This window comes from Lutjanus erythropterus, chromosome 3, assembly GCF_056507025.1.
Source record: "Lutjanus erythropterus isolate fLutEry1 chromosome 3, fLutEry1.hap2, whole genome shotgun sequence".
In the NCBI taxonomy this organism is placed as follows: domain Eukaryota; kingdom Metazoa; phylum Chordata; class Actinopteri; order Lutjaniformes; family Lutjanidae; genus Lutjanus; species Lutjanus erythropterus.
Genome location: NC_139319.1, coordinates 35,028,999 through 35,047,443, shown reverse-complemented (window position 1 = coordinate 35,047,443; position 18,445 = coordinate 35,028,999). Strand labels below are relative to the sequence as shown.

The following is an 18,445-nucleotide window of genomic DNA, read 5'->3' as shown; positions in this document are numbered from 1 at the left end:
AGCAAATGAGGATGACCCCTCTCTGCGCAATCAACCCAACTCTTAAAGTGTTTTTTCATCAATTATTTAGCTAATATTCGTCAAAAACCGAAGATGACTCTCCTATGACTGTCTACTGGGCAGGACACTCAGCATGTGACAACACGACTGAAGACGGATAGTCAAGTCAAATTTTATTTAAACACCGCCTGTCCTCAGACCCTCAGTTCTGATAAGGAAAAACTTTAAAACCCTTTGAATTAAGCCAAAGAAAATACTTCAGATACATATAAAATATTGCAAAAGCTCACCACTGCAGATAATAAAGTAAAAGAAAAATGAGGAGAAGTATTCAAAATTAATATTTCAACAGAAGACTGGAAAGGCTCCTTAAGTGGAAATTTTAAGACATCACAGTCCAAATACTGGAGGGAATTTGGTTGGGAAGTGAGGTACTTTATTACACCTTGCAAATAATAAAATGTTACCCCTAAGTAGGGTGCAGTTGCTGGAGAGGATGTTGTTCACAAACTTCCTTTTGGGAAGAAGTTGAGAAAACTTAAATGTATATCTTTGAGTTAAATGAACATCTGAAACCAGAAAATAACCAGGGACTACAAACACTGCATTTTACTTTATATAAAATCTAAAAATGAGCAATCTACTTCAAAGAAACTATTGTCTGGAATGATATGAACTTTTAATCTTGCAGTAAAACACATTTCTCTGTCATCATGCCCACACTGTTACGAAGCAGAGGCCACTGGTTATACAATGTACGCATAGCAAATGGCAACTAGCTGGCTAGACTTAAACGAGTAGCCAGCTGGTTGGCTGGAAGCTGGTGCTTTATGAAAGCTCTGCTGTTAAGAGGTGTAACAGGTGGGGTCTGTCACGGGGAGGTTCTGAGATGGATTGTGGGTGTTTAAGATGACGACTCTCTGTTTTTATCAGAAGTCTGAGGAGCAGTCTTGTGCTCGAAACATCATTGCCAATAAAAATTCATTTTCTTTTTGTGTTCTGATCTATTTGCTTCAACTCTGCTCATTATATTTTTTTATCCAGCACCTGTTCAAGTGGACACAGGGATGTGCATTTGTATTTTTATTGTTCCTACGTTGGTTATAGTCACAAAAATAATTAGCCCTTTCTTTTCTGTATATTTAATTATATTCCTTAGTCAGTGCTATAACCATGTCCATGTGTGTGTTTTCTAGGTTTATCCGTAAGCAGGGTCTGGATCGTCTGTTCTTCGAGTGCGACACCCACATGTGGAGGCTGGGCGACCGTAAAATCCCAGAGGGCATCTCGGTGGATGGCGGGTCAGACTGGTTTCTCCTCAACCGCATGTTCGTCGAATATGTCATCAACTCCAAGGACGACTTGGTCACCAACATGAAGCGCTTCTACGCCTACACCCTGCTGCCTGCTGAGGTAACACACACACAAACACACACACAGACACAATTTCACATGTTCAAGTGTTTCTTAACCTTTGACTGACAGGTAAGCATTGCTTTGTACGTACACTGCATCACTTATAGAAACAGTATACACGTCTCTTTCATTGCTGTGAAGGCGAGATGTAAAGGCTGACTTTCCAACCGTATACAAGGATTGGATGAGAACTGAATGATCTCTGTGGGGAAATTGGATTTTTATCATGAGCTGCTGTGAATCTCCATTCTCTCCCGCAACTCTATTTCCTCTCTGTGAATTGAAGGTGTAAAAAATAAAAGGTATACAATTTTCTAATTTTGTCTCTCTGCCACCTCCTCTCTGTCCGTCTGTCTATCCCGTCTCTGTCTCTGTTTCTGTCTTAACAGTCATTCTTCCACACAGTGCTGGAGAACAGCGCCCACTGTGAGAGCATGGTCGATAACAACCTGCGCATCACCAACTGGAACCGAAAACTGGGCTGCAAGTGCCAGTACAAGCACATCGTCGATTGGTGTGGATGCTCCCCTAATGACTTCAAGCCTGCAGACTTCCACCGCTTCCAGGTAAATATAACACACAACGCTGATGTGGAGAAAATCAATCAATCAACTGGCCAAAGGCAGAGCAAGTGATAGTAGTAAGTCACTTCACACACTTAGCAAACATCCCTAAACTTGCCACTTCCCACCCAAACCTTTAATCACAACTCTGATCAAAACACAACACCAATCATACCAATGATGAGATAAAAGATTCATCCTGCTGTAACCTCTTTTAAGGGGACTATAAAAATGTCCCCTGTTGGACATGGAGTCCCCTGTCGGTGAATGTATGCAAGTCCACTGTAAGACAGGTATGCAAGTGCTTGCACACACACACACACACACACACACACACACACACACACACACACACACACACACACACACACACACGCACACACTATTCAGAGAGGTTAATTAAACTACCAGTGCTACAGACAATTAGGCCCCCATATATTAATACCGACTGTCCATTCCAAAGAAACAGGAGCGTCATTACAGAATGTGGCCAAGCTATCTGATCCAGCAGCAAATACCTAAATAAAGATTTACTCTGACCTGTCTTTGCGCTGCATATGACCCTCACTGTTTGTAGTGGTAAACAAATCAAACATCTACCAAAATGCAGCTTTTCATAAAGTACTAGAAACTTATAGGATCTCCCGAATGCTCCGACCTCTCTCCCTGACGCTGTGCATGGTCAGTGTGCACATAATGCATGTGAATAAAACACTTATATAATATTTATGCAGTGGAAATGGGTCTGGGTCAAATTGATCACTTTAAGTAGTAGTGCTTATAATATAATCAATAGAACAGTATTTCATACAGTGTGCACAGTTTACATGAGCACAATAAAAGGAGAGGAGGGAAATGAGCCCAAATCCATCCCAAGCCCGTTCTGTTAAATTAGAAATGTCCTGAGCCTGGCCCAAATTAACTTGGGTGTGCAGACCTCTAGCAAGTAGAACACGTGCAGCACTCAGGATAGTAAGAGTGCAGTGCTGTCTCAAGTGGAGTGGTGTGATCAGCAGTTACCACATCAGCAGAGTACAATACATGTAGAATAATATGATGCAATCTACTATGACAACATACACCAGAATAATGTATACTCTGATTAAGTAATGATCTTAGTGTTTGGCCATTGTAATATGGAAATATGATATTTTACATATACGTTTATACAAACGTAATATAGTATAATACAATACATTGCAGTATAATAAGGTATGGGATACAATGTATAAGGTAAAATGTGGTAGTATAGCATAACATAATATATAGTATAGTACAACAATATAATAAAGTGTAGTATAATATAATATATAACAAATAATAAAGTTGCTCTTCCATTGAATAATTCCAGGGTAAAATCCCTGACAAAGTTATGGCACAGGCTGAATATTTCTATCAAATTTTTTGGCTGCCAGCAAGGAAGCCATCAGGTAGGAACAGTTGCAGGTAAACCCGCCGCCCAAGGACGAATGGACTGCAGTTTCCAAAAGAACCCTGAATGGAGAAATTGGCTTTTATCCCAAGAGTATGATATGAACATGATGTAAAATTCAGCAAAAATGTAACTATGTGTCTGTAAGATTTAACATCAGTATATATGTGAGAGACTGTTCCTTTATTGTGTTGTCCATGTTGCAAAGTCTTTTAGCACTGAATTAGAAATAAAAAAAAAATGAGTTGTAAAAGAAGAATGCCTGCCTAAGAGTGAAAAAGTCACGTTGCTAAAAGTGAAGACAAAGACGCTTTTATAGACTGGCTTACAGGCGGAACCTTAAGAGCAGCTCACAAGTGATCACATGATTAATCAGATTTATGTCTAGAGCAGGAATAACCGATCAGACACATGTACTTACCCTCCATCTGCTGTACTGTTCATTCTAATATCTCCGGCATTAATTAACGCATGATGATATTATTGAGGAGCCTCCAAACTAGGGCTGCAAGAAGCAAAATTGTTTTCATTGTTGATTAATTTGTTGATGATTTTCTTGGTTAGTTGATTTTCTGATCTAGAGAATGTCATAAAATGGTGAAACAGTGTATGCCAAAGCCAAAGGTAACATCCTGACAGGTCTTGTTTTATCCGCAACCCAAAGAGTTTGCTGATTTGTCTTGACAACTGATCGATTAATCGCTTCAGCTCTACTAAAATCAGATAAGTAGGTATGAAACTATCGGAAGTTTAATCAAAAAGAAAGCTTGACTAGAGCTTTGAGGAAAATATGCTGCAGGTACATTTGGTACATCAAAAATTAAAAACATATGAGGAAAATGTAGTGTGGTAGATAGGGAGATGCACAGAAAGAGATTGCAGTTAAAATCAATATCTGCTTTAGTGTCTTTTGCACTCCCAATGAATGCAAACAAACAGTGTAATAACCAAATATTCAAAGGTTTATTTGTCAGAAACACAAACTATACATGTAGTGAAACGCTACATCAATGGTATCAAAAAAAAAAAAAAAATTTATCAGATAAAATATATAAAAATAAAAGTTCAAGGTAGATTTGAGAGCATTTTAAATGAAGTTAAGTTTAGGTCAAATAAATTTGATAAAAAGGTTTCACACTTACACTCTTAGAAATAAAGGTGCTAATTAAAACCATAAAGGGTTCTTCAGCTTGTCCCCATAGGAGAACCGTCTTTGGCTCCTGGTAAAATATTTTATGAAGGTTCCACTTGGAACCCTCTCACAGAGTTCTGCTTAGAACTCAACATACAGGGTTATACCTAGAACAGAACCTAGAATGAGAGAGCCATTCAGTGGTATAATAGTTCCTCCCAGAACCCTCTATGAAGGCTCTATCCAGAACCGTTACATTTTCTTAAAATGCTAACAAAAACCCATCCATGGGCAGTCCATCTATATTCCAAGAGTTTTATCTTGAGCACACACCAGGCAGTTCTACTGAGAACCATGCTATATTCCAAGGGTTTTACCTACAACCCTGCCTAGTGGTTCTTCCCAGAACCCTTCTATTCTACCAGAACACTTCTGAATCTTGAGACCACCCAGCTGGTTCTACCAAGAAACCTTCTATATTCCAAGGGCTTTAAGAAGAACCCACCGAGGAGGTTTTACTGTGACGTGGGGGTTCTATTCAGAACCTCTCCTCTTTGTAAGGGTGTTACCAAAAACCCATCCAGGGGGTTCTACTAAGAACTCCTTTATGTTCCAAGGGTTCACCCTAAAACTCACCCATGGGCTTTTATTGAGAACCCTTTTATATTGTGGTACAAAGAACCCTTGATAAAAGAGTTCTTCAGGGATTGTTGAGAGAGAGAAGAAATGTTTCTTCTAAAAAAAGTTTCCCTAGTCTTACTAGAACCCTTGACAAACCATTTATTCAACAAAGAGTTCCTCAGAGGCAAATGGTTCTGGATAGGATGTCAGCCTTTGAAGAAGAACCCTGTTAGAACCCTTATTTCTAAGAGTGTATGTCTGTGAGCGGAAGCAAAAGTGAAGGATTTTTACTTTTATGTTTCATTTAAGTCCAAATTTTCCCCTGAAGCAGTTTGATAAACTCCCGCTCTGCACTGTGCTCGAGATAAAAGGCCACATTTTCCAACAGACGTCCATCAGAGAAACTTCATCAGACAAACATAAAGAAATTAAAATGAAATGAACACATCACTTTCAGTGGACGCTGGCAGCACGCACACACCTCGGTATGTCATGGGAAATCAGCGGCAGTCGATCTCTAAATTCTCTGCCCTCAAGGTCTGTCCTCTCAGCCTCAGCATCCAGCCTGCTCCCACAGCTTTCACAATCAATATGTGCAAAATTATGTCTCGATTAGTATGACCCTGAAAGGGGAAAAAAATTAATAGTAATTAGATCCTCTTTGCCTTGAGTATGAGCGAGAGAAGAGGGTTAGTTAGCTTTTCAAAATGAAAGTGAATGAGTGGCAGTGACTCTGGGACCCTAGAGAAAGTCGGTATCGCAGTTTGACTTTTAATGTGCTCCTAAAAAGTAAAAGCTGCAGTACAAAGTGGAAACGCTTTGCCACAGTTAAATATCACTTCAAGTCATATCCTTTAAGTGCCGTGACTCACTTCATCTCTGCTGTCCTTCACATACCAGTCAAAGCCGCCACGCTGACCTCACTTCTCCCTTCGCCAGGCCCGTCTGCCGTCTGTCTCGCCTCAGTCTCTGGCAGCTCAGTGCCAACACATTACCACAGGTCCTTGGCACCACCGCTGGGTCTGGTTGGCACCCTGGTATCAGTAAAGTCCAACCATGGGAACAAAGCAGCCTTTGCAAAAAACAGAGCCAGACCCCAGTATTAATAGGACTAAATATCCAATTGAGCGCACAATCCCAGTTTCTCTTTGATCCATAGCGTTGAGAAAGATACAGGAAAGTAAAGTAGGCTTCAATTTGGTTTGCAGATGAGACAAATAATTCAAGGTACAACTGTCAAGTTCCCCAATGTACTGTAGTGATTTTGAAGTACACTCACCAGGGGAGGGGGGCTGTCTGCAGTGGTGATGTGTCTTTTGTGTTAGTGCATAATTGTTTAATAATGTGTTTCAAAATGAGATGTATTTGGGAAGTCTGTTGGAAAGACAGGCTGTGACAGGTGGGTACTTTAATCTGACTGCAGCGAGGGCATGTCAGAACACACCAAATCTGAGAATATACAGAAAAAAAATCATTCCTCCTCCGTACTTCGTTTGATATCTGTAGCCAATCTCTGAGGGTTAAAGTGACAGTTCAGATTATTTGAAGCAGAGTTGTATGTCTATCAATACGTACTATTGATAGACAGCGTATTAGCTACAGTAGATGGTGGCTGGCACAGCCTCAGTTTGGAGAAGCAGAGAGGAGCACCTGCACAGGAGCCAAGCAATGAACTGCTGTGGACATGGTCAGCAACAAAAGGTAATTTAGCCACTTAAAAAAGCTCCACCCAAAAAAATATTATCAGTTTAAGTGTACACTATATTAGGAAAACTTTCATGACTTTACCTTGTCATCAGACAGCCTTTTGTCAGATGGGAAACTGCTGTTAGAGAAATCAAAAATCACCCTCTCTAAACCAACCAGATTCCATAGAGGAAATCAGTCATTTTTCTTCTCAGAACACAGGAGTTGCTGGTTAAGGGCTGCCTCGATTTGTTAGTTTGTTTCTGTTATTGTATGACTTTGGTGTTTTAAAATGATAGTTTGGATTGACAGCAGCTCCCGTGTTTTGCAAGGTAAAATAACTGATTTTGCCCATGGGGTTTAGTTGGTTGGAGCAATATTTGTCTGGTATTATGGTGGTTTCCAGTCAGAAAAGGGTGTCTGACGGCAGGATAAAGCGGTTAAAATATTGTGATGGGAGGAAATAGTAATTGCTTTCACAAAAAATGCTATAAAATTCCACATGATCAGTATTACTGCTTCAAACTTTAATTACATCGACAACTGTGTTTGATTACTGGACCTTAAAAAACTCTATATCTACTGTCCAGTACCAAAAAAATTTAAAAATCTCAGATTATAGTGTGACACAAGAGTGGATTGACACTCCTGTTCCATCCCCCTCCTGCAAAAACACCCAAGCCCATGACAGAGTTTACCAAAAATCCTGTCCTGTCCCAATCTCAGAAGAATGACTCCCAACCCTTCCTGCACCTGTTAATCCACAGTCCATAAACGTTATGCACTGGTCTGGTGTTTGCAAAAAAACAGACCTATTGACAGACCTTTTTTTTTCCTGTCCCATCCCATTCCTGTGTTGAAAAGTAAAATTGAGTCACACCCCACAGTAATCCTGTGTCCCGTGGTGATACTGATGATTTTGGCCACTATAACCATGATATCTCATCTATTGCAGCTAATAAACTGAATATCGAAAAGTACCTCACACTGCCCCACTTCAAATAATCCAAACTGTCCTTTTAATGCATCATCTGGCGCTGTGTGAATCCACATCGACAGTTTATCCTGGCGGAGCAGCTTGAGAAGAAGCTGAAGTGTACCACAGCTTGATTAAGTCTGCTTTTTTAGCAGGTAACACTGAGGTGTTTGGTGCTGGGTAACTATCAGTAAATAGTTTTGTGTCTGGGACTGAAAAGACGTCTTTGTGTGCAAGCCAAGCTGTGGAGGCGGCAGATTTCATGATGCACCATCAACCACACAAGCAACAGTGTGGCAGGGACAGAGAGGGTGAGAAAGGCATGGGTGGAGTGGAGGAGGCCAGACAGAACGACAAATACAAAGCAGAGTGGAGAAAAGAGATGATGAATGGATGGATAAATACAGAAAGGGGAAAAGGACAAAAGACACCTTATGAGGGATCAGTTTGTGCCTGTAAGGCATCTTCTTATCTCTCTCAGTCGAGCACCTTTAGCCACGAACGTTAACTGTAATTCCTGTAATGAAGCTGTCTGACACAGATGCCCTGAGTGACTTGCAGCTCCAGCAATGGACCCGAAATCCTTTCATCAATAGTTGCTCTGTGATGTGATTAACTCTGTAAAGACCTCTCTCAATGGGTAATTTATCTGCTCCTCAATTTCTCCTTAACCTCTGACATCTGAGATAGCAATCACAAAGTCTTTCCAAGTGGATAAACGTTTAAATGTTTTTTAAATAGCTAGTTAGTTCACTAAATACATACTGTAGTACAGTACTGTTGAATGCATAGTTCAGTTGTTAATTGAAATATTAGAGGATGTACTGTTGTTTTAGGTTTTTAGCTCAGATTTTATGCATATAGTTGTCTGTTCTTTATATTATCAGAACTTTTCTAAAATTAGCTATAAAAAAATATCATTTTGCTTGCAGTTGTAAAAGATCACAATATTTGGAATGACACTCCCATATCATGATATGTATGATATGACTCTTGCCAATACGCAGTCCTGATAATGAGTGCTTTGTTTTGACAAACTGGAATAAGAGGTGATTCACTCATGGGAACCACGATCAGCAGTGGTTCCCAAACATTCTGGCTTGCAACCCTTTAAAACAAAGTAATGTTTACTTGCAAGTTTTCGTCACCAGTTGCATATGTCTACCAGCTGGACCAGATTTTTTCCCCTTGTTTTATGCAGAGAAGGTGTAGAGGAGGCCTATTCAACTAGCTGCCTTCAGGTTGGATAAAGCCCTTTTGAATCAGGCTGATATGTGTATGGTTAAACTAAGGTACACATCTCTGAGCTACTTTGAGACATCTGAACCATAGACTGTATCATATGAACCAATATGGTAATTTGATTACTTCTTTTTAAAACACGTGCACTCTGAATAAATGCATGTTAGCTGAGCTAACATCAAGCCTCAAAATGTCTCTCTCAAAGCTAAAAAGTCATTAAATTGATAGTGAAAATCGCCTCTTCCAGGGGGAGTGGACTAAAAGGGGTTTATTTACTTTGCCAGCTGCAAGAAGCCTAAACCTGTCTTTATTAAAAAAAATATTGCATTGCTGTGATGAAAGAATACAACATGAAGAGGCACCATCAGTCAAATCAGAGCTTGTTTTCTGACAGTTTTCTTGAGAGCTCAGAGGAATATATCTGTACTGTAAGAGTTATTCGTTGCCATTGTTGACAAAATATTCTGTGCAGCCCACAAACTCTCAGTTATTTTCCTATTTGGCTCACATGCTATATAGTTGAATAGCCCTGTCTAAGAGTCTTGAAAAAGCACATTTATCCAATGATTTACAAAAAAAAAGCCCTGCAAATATTGGAGGGAAGTCGGAGAAGGAAAGCATGACTTTGTGTACAAGAAAATTTCTGCTTTCCTCTTCGCCAACTTTATACATCAAAGTCTGTTTACAGGTCTTGGAGGGCACTAACTTACTTAAAAAGTTGTATAAAGCCTTTTGTGGCTCCAGATGGAGCCGCACGATGTCTGATAACTTGCCTCCAGTGACGTAACTGCGGGGTTAGAAAGAAGTGAGCTTAGCAGACCGAATTCAGCCCACTCCTCGTCTCTGCTTAGCACAGGGTGAACAATTGTCCCACTTTATATACCCATATATTCAGACAAGGTCCCACGTTTTGATTGGCTCTAGTTTTTAAAAATGACACTGCTGCAGGACAGATACTTTTCTAAAATCTGGCTGGAAAGCAGTGAAGGCTGTCATGACAGGGCTGTGTTTGATTTCAATAAAACTGCACACATGGGTCCAGTGCAGGTTAGCCTGTCACCATCTTTGCTACCCTACGCCCAACGGGGAAAATTGCACGTTGCCTCTAAGTAAGAACGTCTGCAGATTAAGGTGGAATATGATGGAAACGACCCCAAAGAAAAGGAAATGTAGCTACAACAACTGAGAAACTACTGTACTTACCTACTGTGCTACTGAATCAACTAGAGGGCAAAAGCATGGAGATGTTACAAGCTCAGAGTCAGAGTTTTGTAATGTGTTCCACATTGTCTCACACAAGCATGCTCTTTGTCCCACATCTGAGTTGTTGGGATCTGGTCACCCTTGCTGAGCATAGCATGCCAGAACCTCTGACCAAACTACCAATGGTTCAGTTGTGTTGTGGGTAACGAAAGCACCAAGGAGGAAGAATTTGTGGAAAAGAGGATATCTCTGGTTCTGCTGTATTGATTTTGAAACTTTTCTTGAACTGTTCATTAGGGCTGCATGACTGATTGACATATTAGCGAAATCATAATATGGCCAAGAGCGACATGCAAATCGCAGAAGCTGCAATTTTTTTGATGAAGCATTATAATAAAGTATTATAGCGCTGCAGAGATGCCCTGGCCTACATATCTTGTTCTACAGATGTAAGAAAACATGTTTATTTGGTACAGACTAAATATCACAAATGATATTTTTAATTAAGTGAAAATTAGAACTGTGATAAAAAAAAAATAATTCCCAATAATTGTGAATCACATCTCAATATCTGTCAAATAATTACAATATGAGATTTATACCACATTGTGCAGCCCTCTTGATGCAGCTTTTGAGTCCGACAATGCTGCATTACTCCTTTAATTTCGGTGGTTCTCAAACAGAGGTAGAATAGATTTGCAAGAAAATACACACAAATATACATCACATTTATGACCAAAAAAAAGTTGAGAAACTCTGTTTTAATCATCTTATAATCCGTAAAATTTATCTTGCATCCCTGGATCCTCAGGTTGGGAACCACTGGCACAGAGAACATAAGATCTATCTCCTCTTTATCTGCTACCTTCTACCACCTCTACTTCTTCTCTTTCTTCTCTCTGCCCACACGTCACTCCAACACACATCTAACACATCACAGTTGTTCCCCTGCCATCCTGGCACACCGCTGTTTCCTAATCTTCTCCTTTTTTCTTCTTGTTATCTCGTCCCTCCCTCCTTTGCTGTTATGTTCCCCTCCCACCCTCCCTCTCCCTCTGCAGCAAACGGTGCGGCCCACCTTCTTTGCCAGGAAGTTTGAAGCCAGCGTGAACCAGGAGATAGTGAACCAGCTGGACAGTTACCTGTTTGGACCGTTTCCCCAGGGGACGCCGGGCCTAAACTCATACTGGGAGAACATGTACGACGAGCCAGATGGCGTAGCCAGCCTGTCGGACACGCAGCTCACATACTACCACTCCTTCTCCCGTCTGGGCCTGGCCAGAGCTGCCGCCTCGCTGCAGGGAAATCCAAAGGATCACAGCTGCAGGTACACCTATGCAAATACTTCCTTCTAGTCTCCATTTACGCACACCATCATCATCATGACACACCTGTACCCACATCCACAGGTGCACTCCAGTCTGTTTTTACTCTGAAAAACCCGCCACACCCATGTTAGCATGAGAAACCGCATCATATATAAAAAAAACTTTTGTATAGAGACCTATAGATGCGTTGCCTTTGTCTGGCATCACATGTCATGGAAATAGGATAACAATGAATAGTTCCAGTCAGCAGCTGGGAACTCTGGGTAATGCTATTCATTTTGTAACTTGATATGACACTCAATGAGATAATGAGGCCATGGTCACAGCATCGAAAGCTGTCCCTTCAAGCGAGGCCAGTGTATTATTAGTGGAAATGTATGAGTTCCAGTGTTGTTAACATACAGTATGTGGTTTAAATGAAAAGGGAAAACCACACTATGCTTTCAATTTTAATGGCCAAATGGAACATTTCAGCTTCATGTACTTCAGTCACGGTTCTCAGCAGCATATGTTTTCAGTAGCATCTGGCACAGGAGCATTTTAGGTGAGGTTTCCATTTGTTTATTTGCAGAGTGATGGAACCCAGACACAAAGCGATTAAAAAAACAGTGACAAATGAAATGTGCTGATTCTGAACAGATAGCAGAGGTGTAAATTGCTCATTTGTGTATGTGTGACAGAAAGCTCATATAAAGCATATTACCTCAAAACAAAAGATAAAGCAGACAATCACAACAGCTACAGCTGCAGCAGACATGAGGATGACATATTTATGTTCTTTTTAAAGACATTAAAGTCGCAATATGTGAAAATTGTGCGTCCAAAAATGAGTACAACAAACCAAATAGCAAAGATTTAGAGCCATAGACACTAACTCATTTGGCAAACATTCAACATTCATTTGAACTCTGATTAACATGAAACAGACAAACAATAAGACAATAACAGGCCAGAAAAGAAATTTCCAAGGACACTGTGGCTGCAGCATATTTTTTTTAGAGAAGCAAGTATTTCAATTTAGCATGTTTCCTTAATTTCTGATGACATGTCATTATCATTTTATTATTTATTACAGTAATATAGTACAGATTACTCCTACTTCCCCACGTAAGACAGGATAAGAGAAAGTTAATGGAGCACAGTGTGAAGGACAGCAGTTGTTTTAACAAAATATAGAGACACTGTGATTGGATCTGCTGTAGTTTTTGTTGGTAGTCGTCCAAGCTGCCAGTTCATATTGTTCAACCCGGGAAAGTTTCAGAAATCATCAGGTGGACTGACTGATGGCACCTCCGAGTGCAGCATCACCTGCTGTTGTTGAGTAAATGTAGGAGGGAACACGAGGAGATGGTTTGCTCCTCGTCAGCAGGGCTCCGGTACAGTAAGGCATCCAGGCGCTCCCTGCTGCATTGTGGGTGTTCTCTAAAGTCCTGCGGGTAAAGCCGAGCAGAGAAAGGAAGCATGTTTCCATCTGTCAAACCTCAAAACCATCTATTGGCTACAGCTGTTTCTGCTCATACGCTGCATCTGTTATGTAAAAGAGAGCAAGAGCCGACCAAGCAAGAGGTGGTTACATACATGCATGTGTGCATGTACATGTTGAACAGAGAGGGGGGGTCTTCACCTCTCTGAAAATGCCAAGAAATGAGCCTGTGAGAAAAAGCTTCTCCCTAAGCGACACAAGCAAGCCTCTGTCTTTAACATTTACATGTAAAAGCAATTTTAGAAAGCTGAGATGCCAAAGGACAACAAGGAAATAAAGAGAACCGCTGTGACTGTGTGCATGTGTGTGTGTGTGTGTGTATCACGGTTATTATAGTTAAATAACACTGAATTAAAAAACTTAAACTAGGTGTGAAAAAACATTTCAGTTAACTGAAATTTAAAAAAGAAAAAAGAAAGAAAAATATGACCTCTACAAACTAAAATAAAATAAAAAAAATACACAGGAAATTAAAAAAAAGAAAAATTCTAAAGAAGTTTTCTTCATTCATTTTATTCTTGTGTGCAGATCAGGTGTGCTCATGAAATGTCAGACAAATTCAGACGTTCATTATGTTACAGCTTCTCTGCTGCATTCTTTATTCACCAAAGAACCAGTAAAGACTTTCACCCAAAGTCAGAAATGCTCAGAAACAGCAGTGTACTACACCAGATTTTTCCATGTCATTGTTTTGGCTGAACCGCATCAGTGGTGCCAGCTCTATAAACACAAACTCCTCTTCCTTGGATCTTTCTGCCACAACCTCCTACTCTCACCACGTGCCTCTGACCTCTATGATCCATGCTTGCAAGTAGCAACACAGAGGCGGCGTCCTTCATAGATGGATGACGACTGATTACAGGTTGAAGAGTTGTGCTGAGGAGTCTCACGCCGGCGCATTAGATTCATAGTTACGCAGGTAATTTCTATCAGCTGTGAAAAGATGTTTTTCCTTTTGTTTACCACAGTTATTCCAATAGAATTCGGTGTCTTTCTACGAGATCTGTGTTAACTGATTTGAAAGAGGGTGTGAAAAATGTTTGAAACCAATGAGAATATGTTAAAACATTTGAAAGAGAGACTTGTGCTAAGAAGGTGACGATGAAGATTAAACGGATCTCAGTTTCATTAAGTGTGTCTTAGCAACCGAGGAAAACAGTAACATATACACACATGCCGATTGAAATGTCACCTTGTGTGCGAGTTGTGTTAAGTCTTTTGGCTCATATCTCAGGTCTTCATATGCAAACTGAAAGTCAGGATGAATTCTGTGAGGTGTCTGAATGCTCGTAAAGCTGTTTTAATGGTGTTTTTTTTTTTTGTATTGCCGAGTCCAGATTCTTTCATTGTGTTTTATTTAGGATGGAGCTCATTGAGCACAGACCAGAGGGCAGGTTCATAATAAAAAGAATGATTCAGGTGGCATGTGCCCACCTTTCTGAAATAATCAGAATATGTGAAATGCAGATATTGCCTACTGGTATACAGTGCCAGGAATTTATAAAGGCTTTTTTAACAGTAACCTGCAACATTTATTTCCACAGTGAATAACAGAATTAGGAAAAAATAAACCTGTGAGCTTACCCAACATTACCCCAGTTTGTGCCTCTCATGTATTAACATTACATTCGTGTCACACAGCTAAAGTGCCTGATTTTCAGGAAATAATAAATAATTCCCCGGTGAGCTTTGAAAAACCCAGTAGGATGTTTAAGATCACACCGTTGTGAAAGTGTTTCCAGAATCCTCAAAGACTCTTTAACCATTTAAAACATTCTGTCTGCAGCACAAAAACAAAGATTTTTAACTCATTCACGAAGTTGCACCCCTTTTTCATATCACATACACAAAGACAGTTGTTGGAAATGACATATTTCTACTCAGTTTGTACAATATAAACCTAGATTTCAATTTTATTGTCACTTACATTAAATATTAGTGTTTCTTTCAAATATTTGTATTTCTTCTGTGCATATGTTTGATGTGACAAAGGCATTAAATTTACCGGTTGTCCCTCCATCCCATTCAAAGGCCTCAAGGTCAATGACCTTGCACAGCATTTTTTACCCAAACTCAAGAATACATACGCTCATTATGTTTAATAGGATAAAATGATAAGTGATTTTATTTTTAAAATGTTAAAGGTCAACATCACTTTGATTTCATAATTTTCAGTTCTCTCTCAGCCCTCTGTAATCCTCCGACATGCATGTTTTTCAATGGAAATTAAACATCCTTATTAAATTCCTTCGAAGTCTTCACCACATACATCGTATGGACAAACATGGATGGAACTGTAACTTGACTGGTTTATGGCAGTATTTTTTTTTTTTTAAACATAGAATAATCCATTAATATTTTGATTGTGTTTTACAAAAGAGCAAGGACATCTTCAGGTATATGAAACAGCGTTTTTGTCTTCAGATGGGCAGAATATATTTTTGATTCAAATAGTTTGATGTGAATTTTAGGATTAGACGATCAGTAAGTGTATTTACACAACCTTGTTGGTTTGTCACGCATCGCCAACATGTGTTAATGTCCATGACTTCAGTGAAATGGTAACACATGAGAGACACCAAACACATCCATGTTATGTTGTGTTACTTACTGTAATATAATACTGCAGTCTACATTGTCCAAGGCTTAATAGTGTGTCATAATTTAGCACACGGTGTCAGCCGTAGCAGTCCTGTCTGCTCTATGACGTGTTCTGTCATAAATTAATCACTGCAGTGTTACAGGGTGGAGGCCATGAATAATGCGCCATTCCTCATAATTCTTGGTGTACTACAAAGACACAAAGCCAATAATCTGTAATGTGTTGCAAGATAAGAATATGATACTAGTTTATGAAGCGAATGAGTAAAAATCAGGAGCTTGTACATAAATAATGTGAGCCACAGTGAGTCACGGCTGCAGGGAGGCATTGCTGAGATCAGACTAAACAAAAAGGAGAACTAAAAAGCAAAATGAGCTATGTGATTTTATGGTATATTTGAATTTATAGGCGTAATAATTAAACACACCGTCAGCACGAAGTCTGCCTGGCGTGGCCTGTCTGATTTATTTTTATTGATCTAGAATTTTACAGGAAATTAAAACAGATCAAGGTTTTGCTCTGACGTCTTATGTACTATTCAAGACCTGGTCTGAAGGCTCAAGTACAGACACATATGGTGCATGCGGGAGCATATTTTGCATGCACGTAGGATTCAGATGTGCAACCAGCAGATGGACGGGTCAGCTGCAGTGTGAGACAGAGAGGAGAAGGCCACAGAGACGGATTTGGCTCTTTTAGCAGCCCGCTGTGACTTGATTGGAGAGACTGTGGAGTAACAGGCTGAATGGAGCTTCTGTGCAGGCTACGCCCCGACCCCCTTCTCACTGCCTCGCACACTGGCAGCCACGTCTCTTTTGGGAAAGACAGGGAAGCAGGGGAGGGTGGGGGGGACAAGAGTCAAGGGACGAGGACAGAAAGCAGGATGAAAGGAGGAGAGGAGCAAAGCGGAGAAGGCAGATGGGAGAAGAGAGAAGAGGAGAAAGGCATGGGGAGCAGGAGAGGAGAGGAGGGAGGGTGCACTGCTATCCTTGTGGGTGTAAATATTTGCTGTTCTGCTTGTCAGGGTAGCATTTACCGGGACGGGTTGACTCCTGGTCCTTTAGTGGAATACTGATGAGGCCATGGGCACTGGGGAGCAGGGAGGGACTGTGTGTGTGTGTGTGTGGAAAAGAGAAAGGAAATAAAGGAGAATTCAAGCAAGCAGAAGGATGAGAAAGCTGGGCGAGAAGGAGTCAGGACGTGTGCAGAGAGCAGCTGTGCAGCGTTCCCCAGCAGTGCCCACCCCGGCCCCTTTTTTGTTTTTCCAGAAGTCACTTGGGCTGGCTGCCCCGGGGGCCGGCCCTCTGCCACGTACGGAGAGACACACAAACAAACAATGGACTAATCAGAGGGGCAAGACCTTCGTTCAGCTCCGGCTGACTGGATGACCCAGTTCAACTTTGTTCAGCAGACTTGTAATGTGTTTTGTCGGATTTGTCTGTGTGTGTTCACAACTCTGACTAATCTGAATCTGCTGCCAATACAGCCCATGACTGTTCTGTAATTTTGTGTAGCCAGCAGGACGCTGCGGTCTCCACTGTCACATGTCTTCTTTAACCGTCTCTTCCGCTTCACAACTGGAACACATGCTGAAACAACCAGCTCGTTTTAAAGCAATAATTAGCATCAAGACGTTTGTTCTTTACTTACTTAGAAGTTCTCAGTGGTGCTTGGGCTTTAATAAAGTGTCCACTAGCCCTTTACTTATCTTTGATTTACTGTGATAATCGTGTACAAGCATAAAAATAGTTGAAAACCTCAGTTACCCAAGTGTGGGCAAGCGGTGCTTAATGGGAATCATGAGCATGGTCACCACATGTCTTTGACCAATTGGTTTTCTTTTAAAGGTCATTGAATTAATGTCCACCATGTCGCACAATCACAGAGCACATCGACTCCCCACATTAGCATGTCCAAGGCCGGCTCCTTGCACGTGTTATCCAGATGGATCTAGATATTCTCCTCCTCTTACACTGTTGGCGCTGAAAAGTGGCACAGCAGGTAGGTCAGCGGGTATCGGGTTTGCTCATGCGCTCTCTCTCTCCATGCCCTGCCAGGTACTTCCCCATGGGCCACCCGGTGTCAGTGCATCTCTACTTCCAGGCCGACCAGTTCCAGGGCTACCTGGTCAGGCACCACGCCACCAATCTGGCCACCAGCAAACTGGAGACCATGGAGACCTGGGTGGCACCCAAGAAGAACTTCAAGCTTACCACCCCTCCCAGCAGCACGTTCAGCAGGTTGCAGTTCGCAGAGGTGAGTCAGCAGATCGGCTTGCGTGGCGTGGCATTTTATTTTAATTTACACTGAAGTCACTTGTTTGGCATGAGTCACAAAACAATCAGTCAGCCATTGCCACTGTTGGGAAATGAGTTCCATTAAAACCCTAAGCACTGCATAGTTTTTCCTATGTGGTGCATATAATTAGAGGTGAGATATACAGCGCATTGCCATGGTGACCTTATATTCATTGCTATGGCGACCTTGCCAAGACTCATAGCAGCGCATCTCCACACAATTAAACTGGAGCCTGTAATGGCCTTGTAAAATGTAAATTGATTGAATTCATCCAAGTTTATAGGGATGAGCGCTTCCTGTGCTGCTTATTTGTTGTTTGCTAATAGAACGTCTTCTCACCTTCACACTGGAATGCTTCCCCTGATTGTCTTGTTATGTTAATCTGTGTTTCTGTTTACCACAACGCCTGTTTAGGACACAGCAGCTCGGCTGTGATGTGACAGCCACGGAGTGTGTTTTTAAA

General features: G+C 40.9%; 1 protein-coding gene across 1 annotated transcript in view; it reads left to right on the top strand.

Moving 5' to 3' along the window:
- Positions 1 to 18,445, top strand: part of LOC146330393 (xylosyltransferase 1-like) — a 110,509-nt gene that overhangs the window by 73,636 nt on the left and 18,428 nt on the right. Inside the window, exons 6-9 of the mRNA XM_084715930.1 lie at positions 1,197 to 1,413; positions 1,806 to 1,982; positions 11,333 to 11,598; positions 17,742 to 17,940. Of these exons, the coding sequence (XP_084572056.1) occupies positions 1,197 to 1,413; positions 1,806 to 1,982; positions 11,333 to 11,598; positions 17,742 to 17,940 (859 nt within the window). The remainder of the gene's footprint in view (positions 1 to 1,196; positions 1,414 to 1,805; positions 1,983 to 11,332; positions 11,599 to 17,741; positions 17,941 to 18,445) is intronic.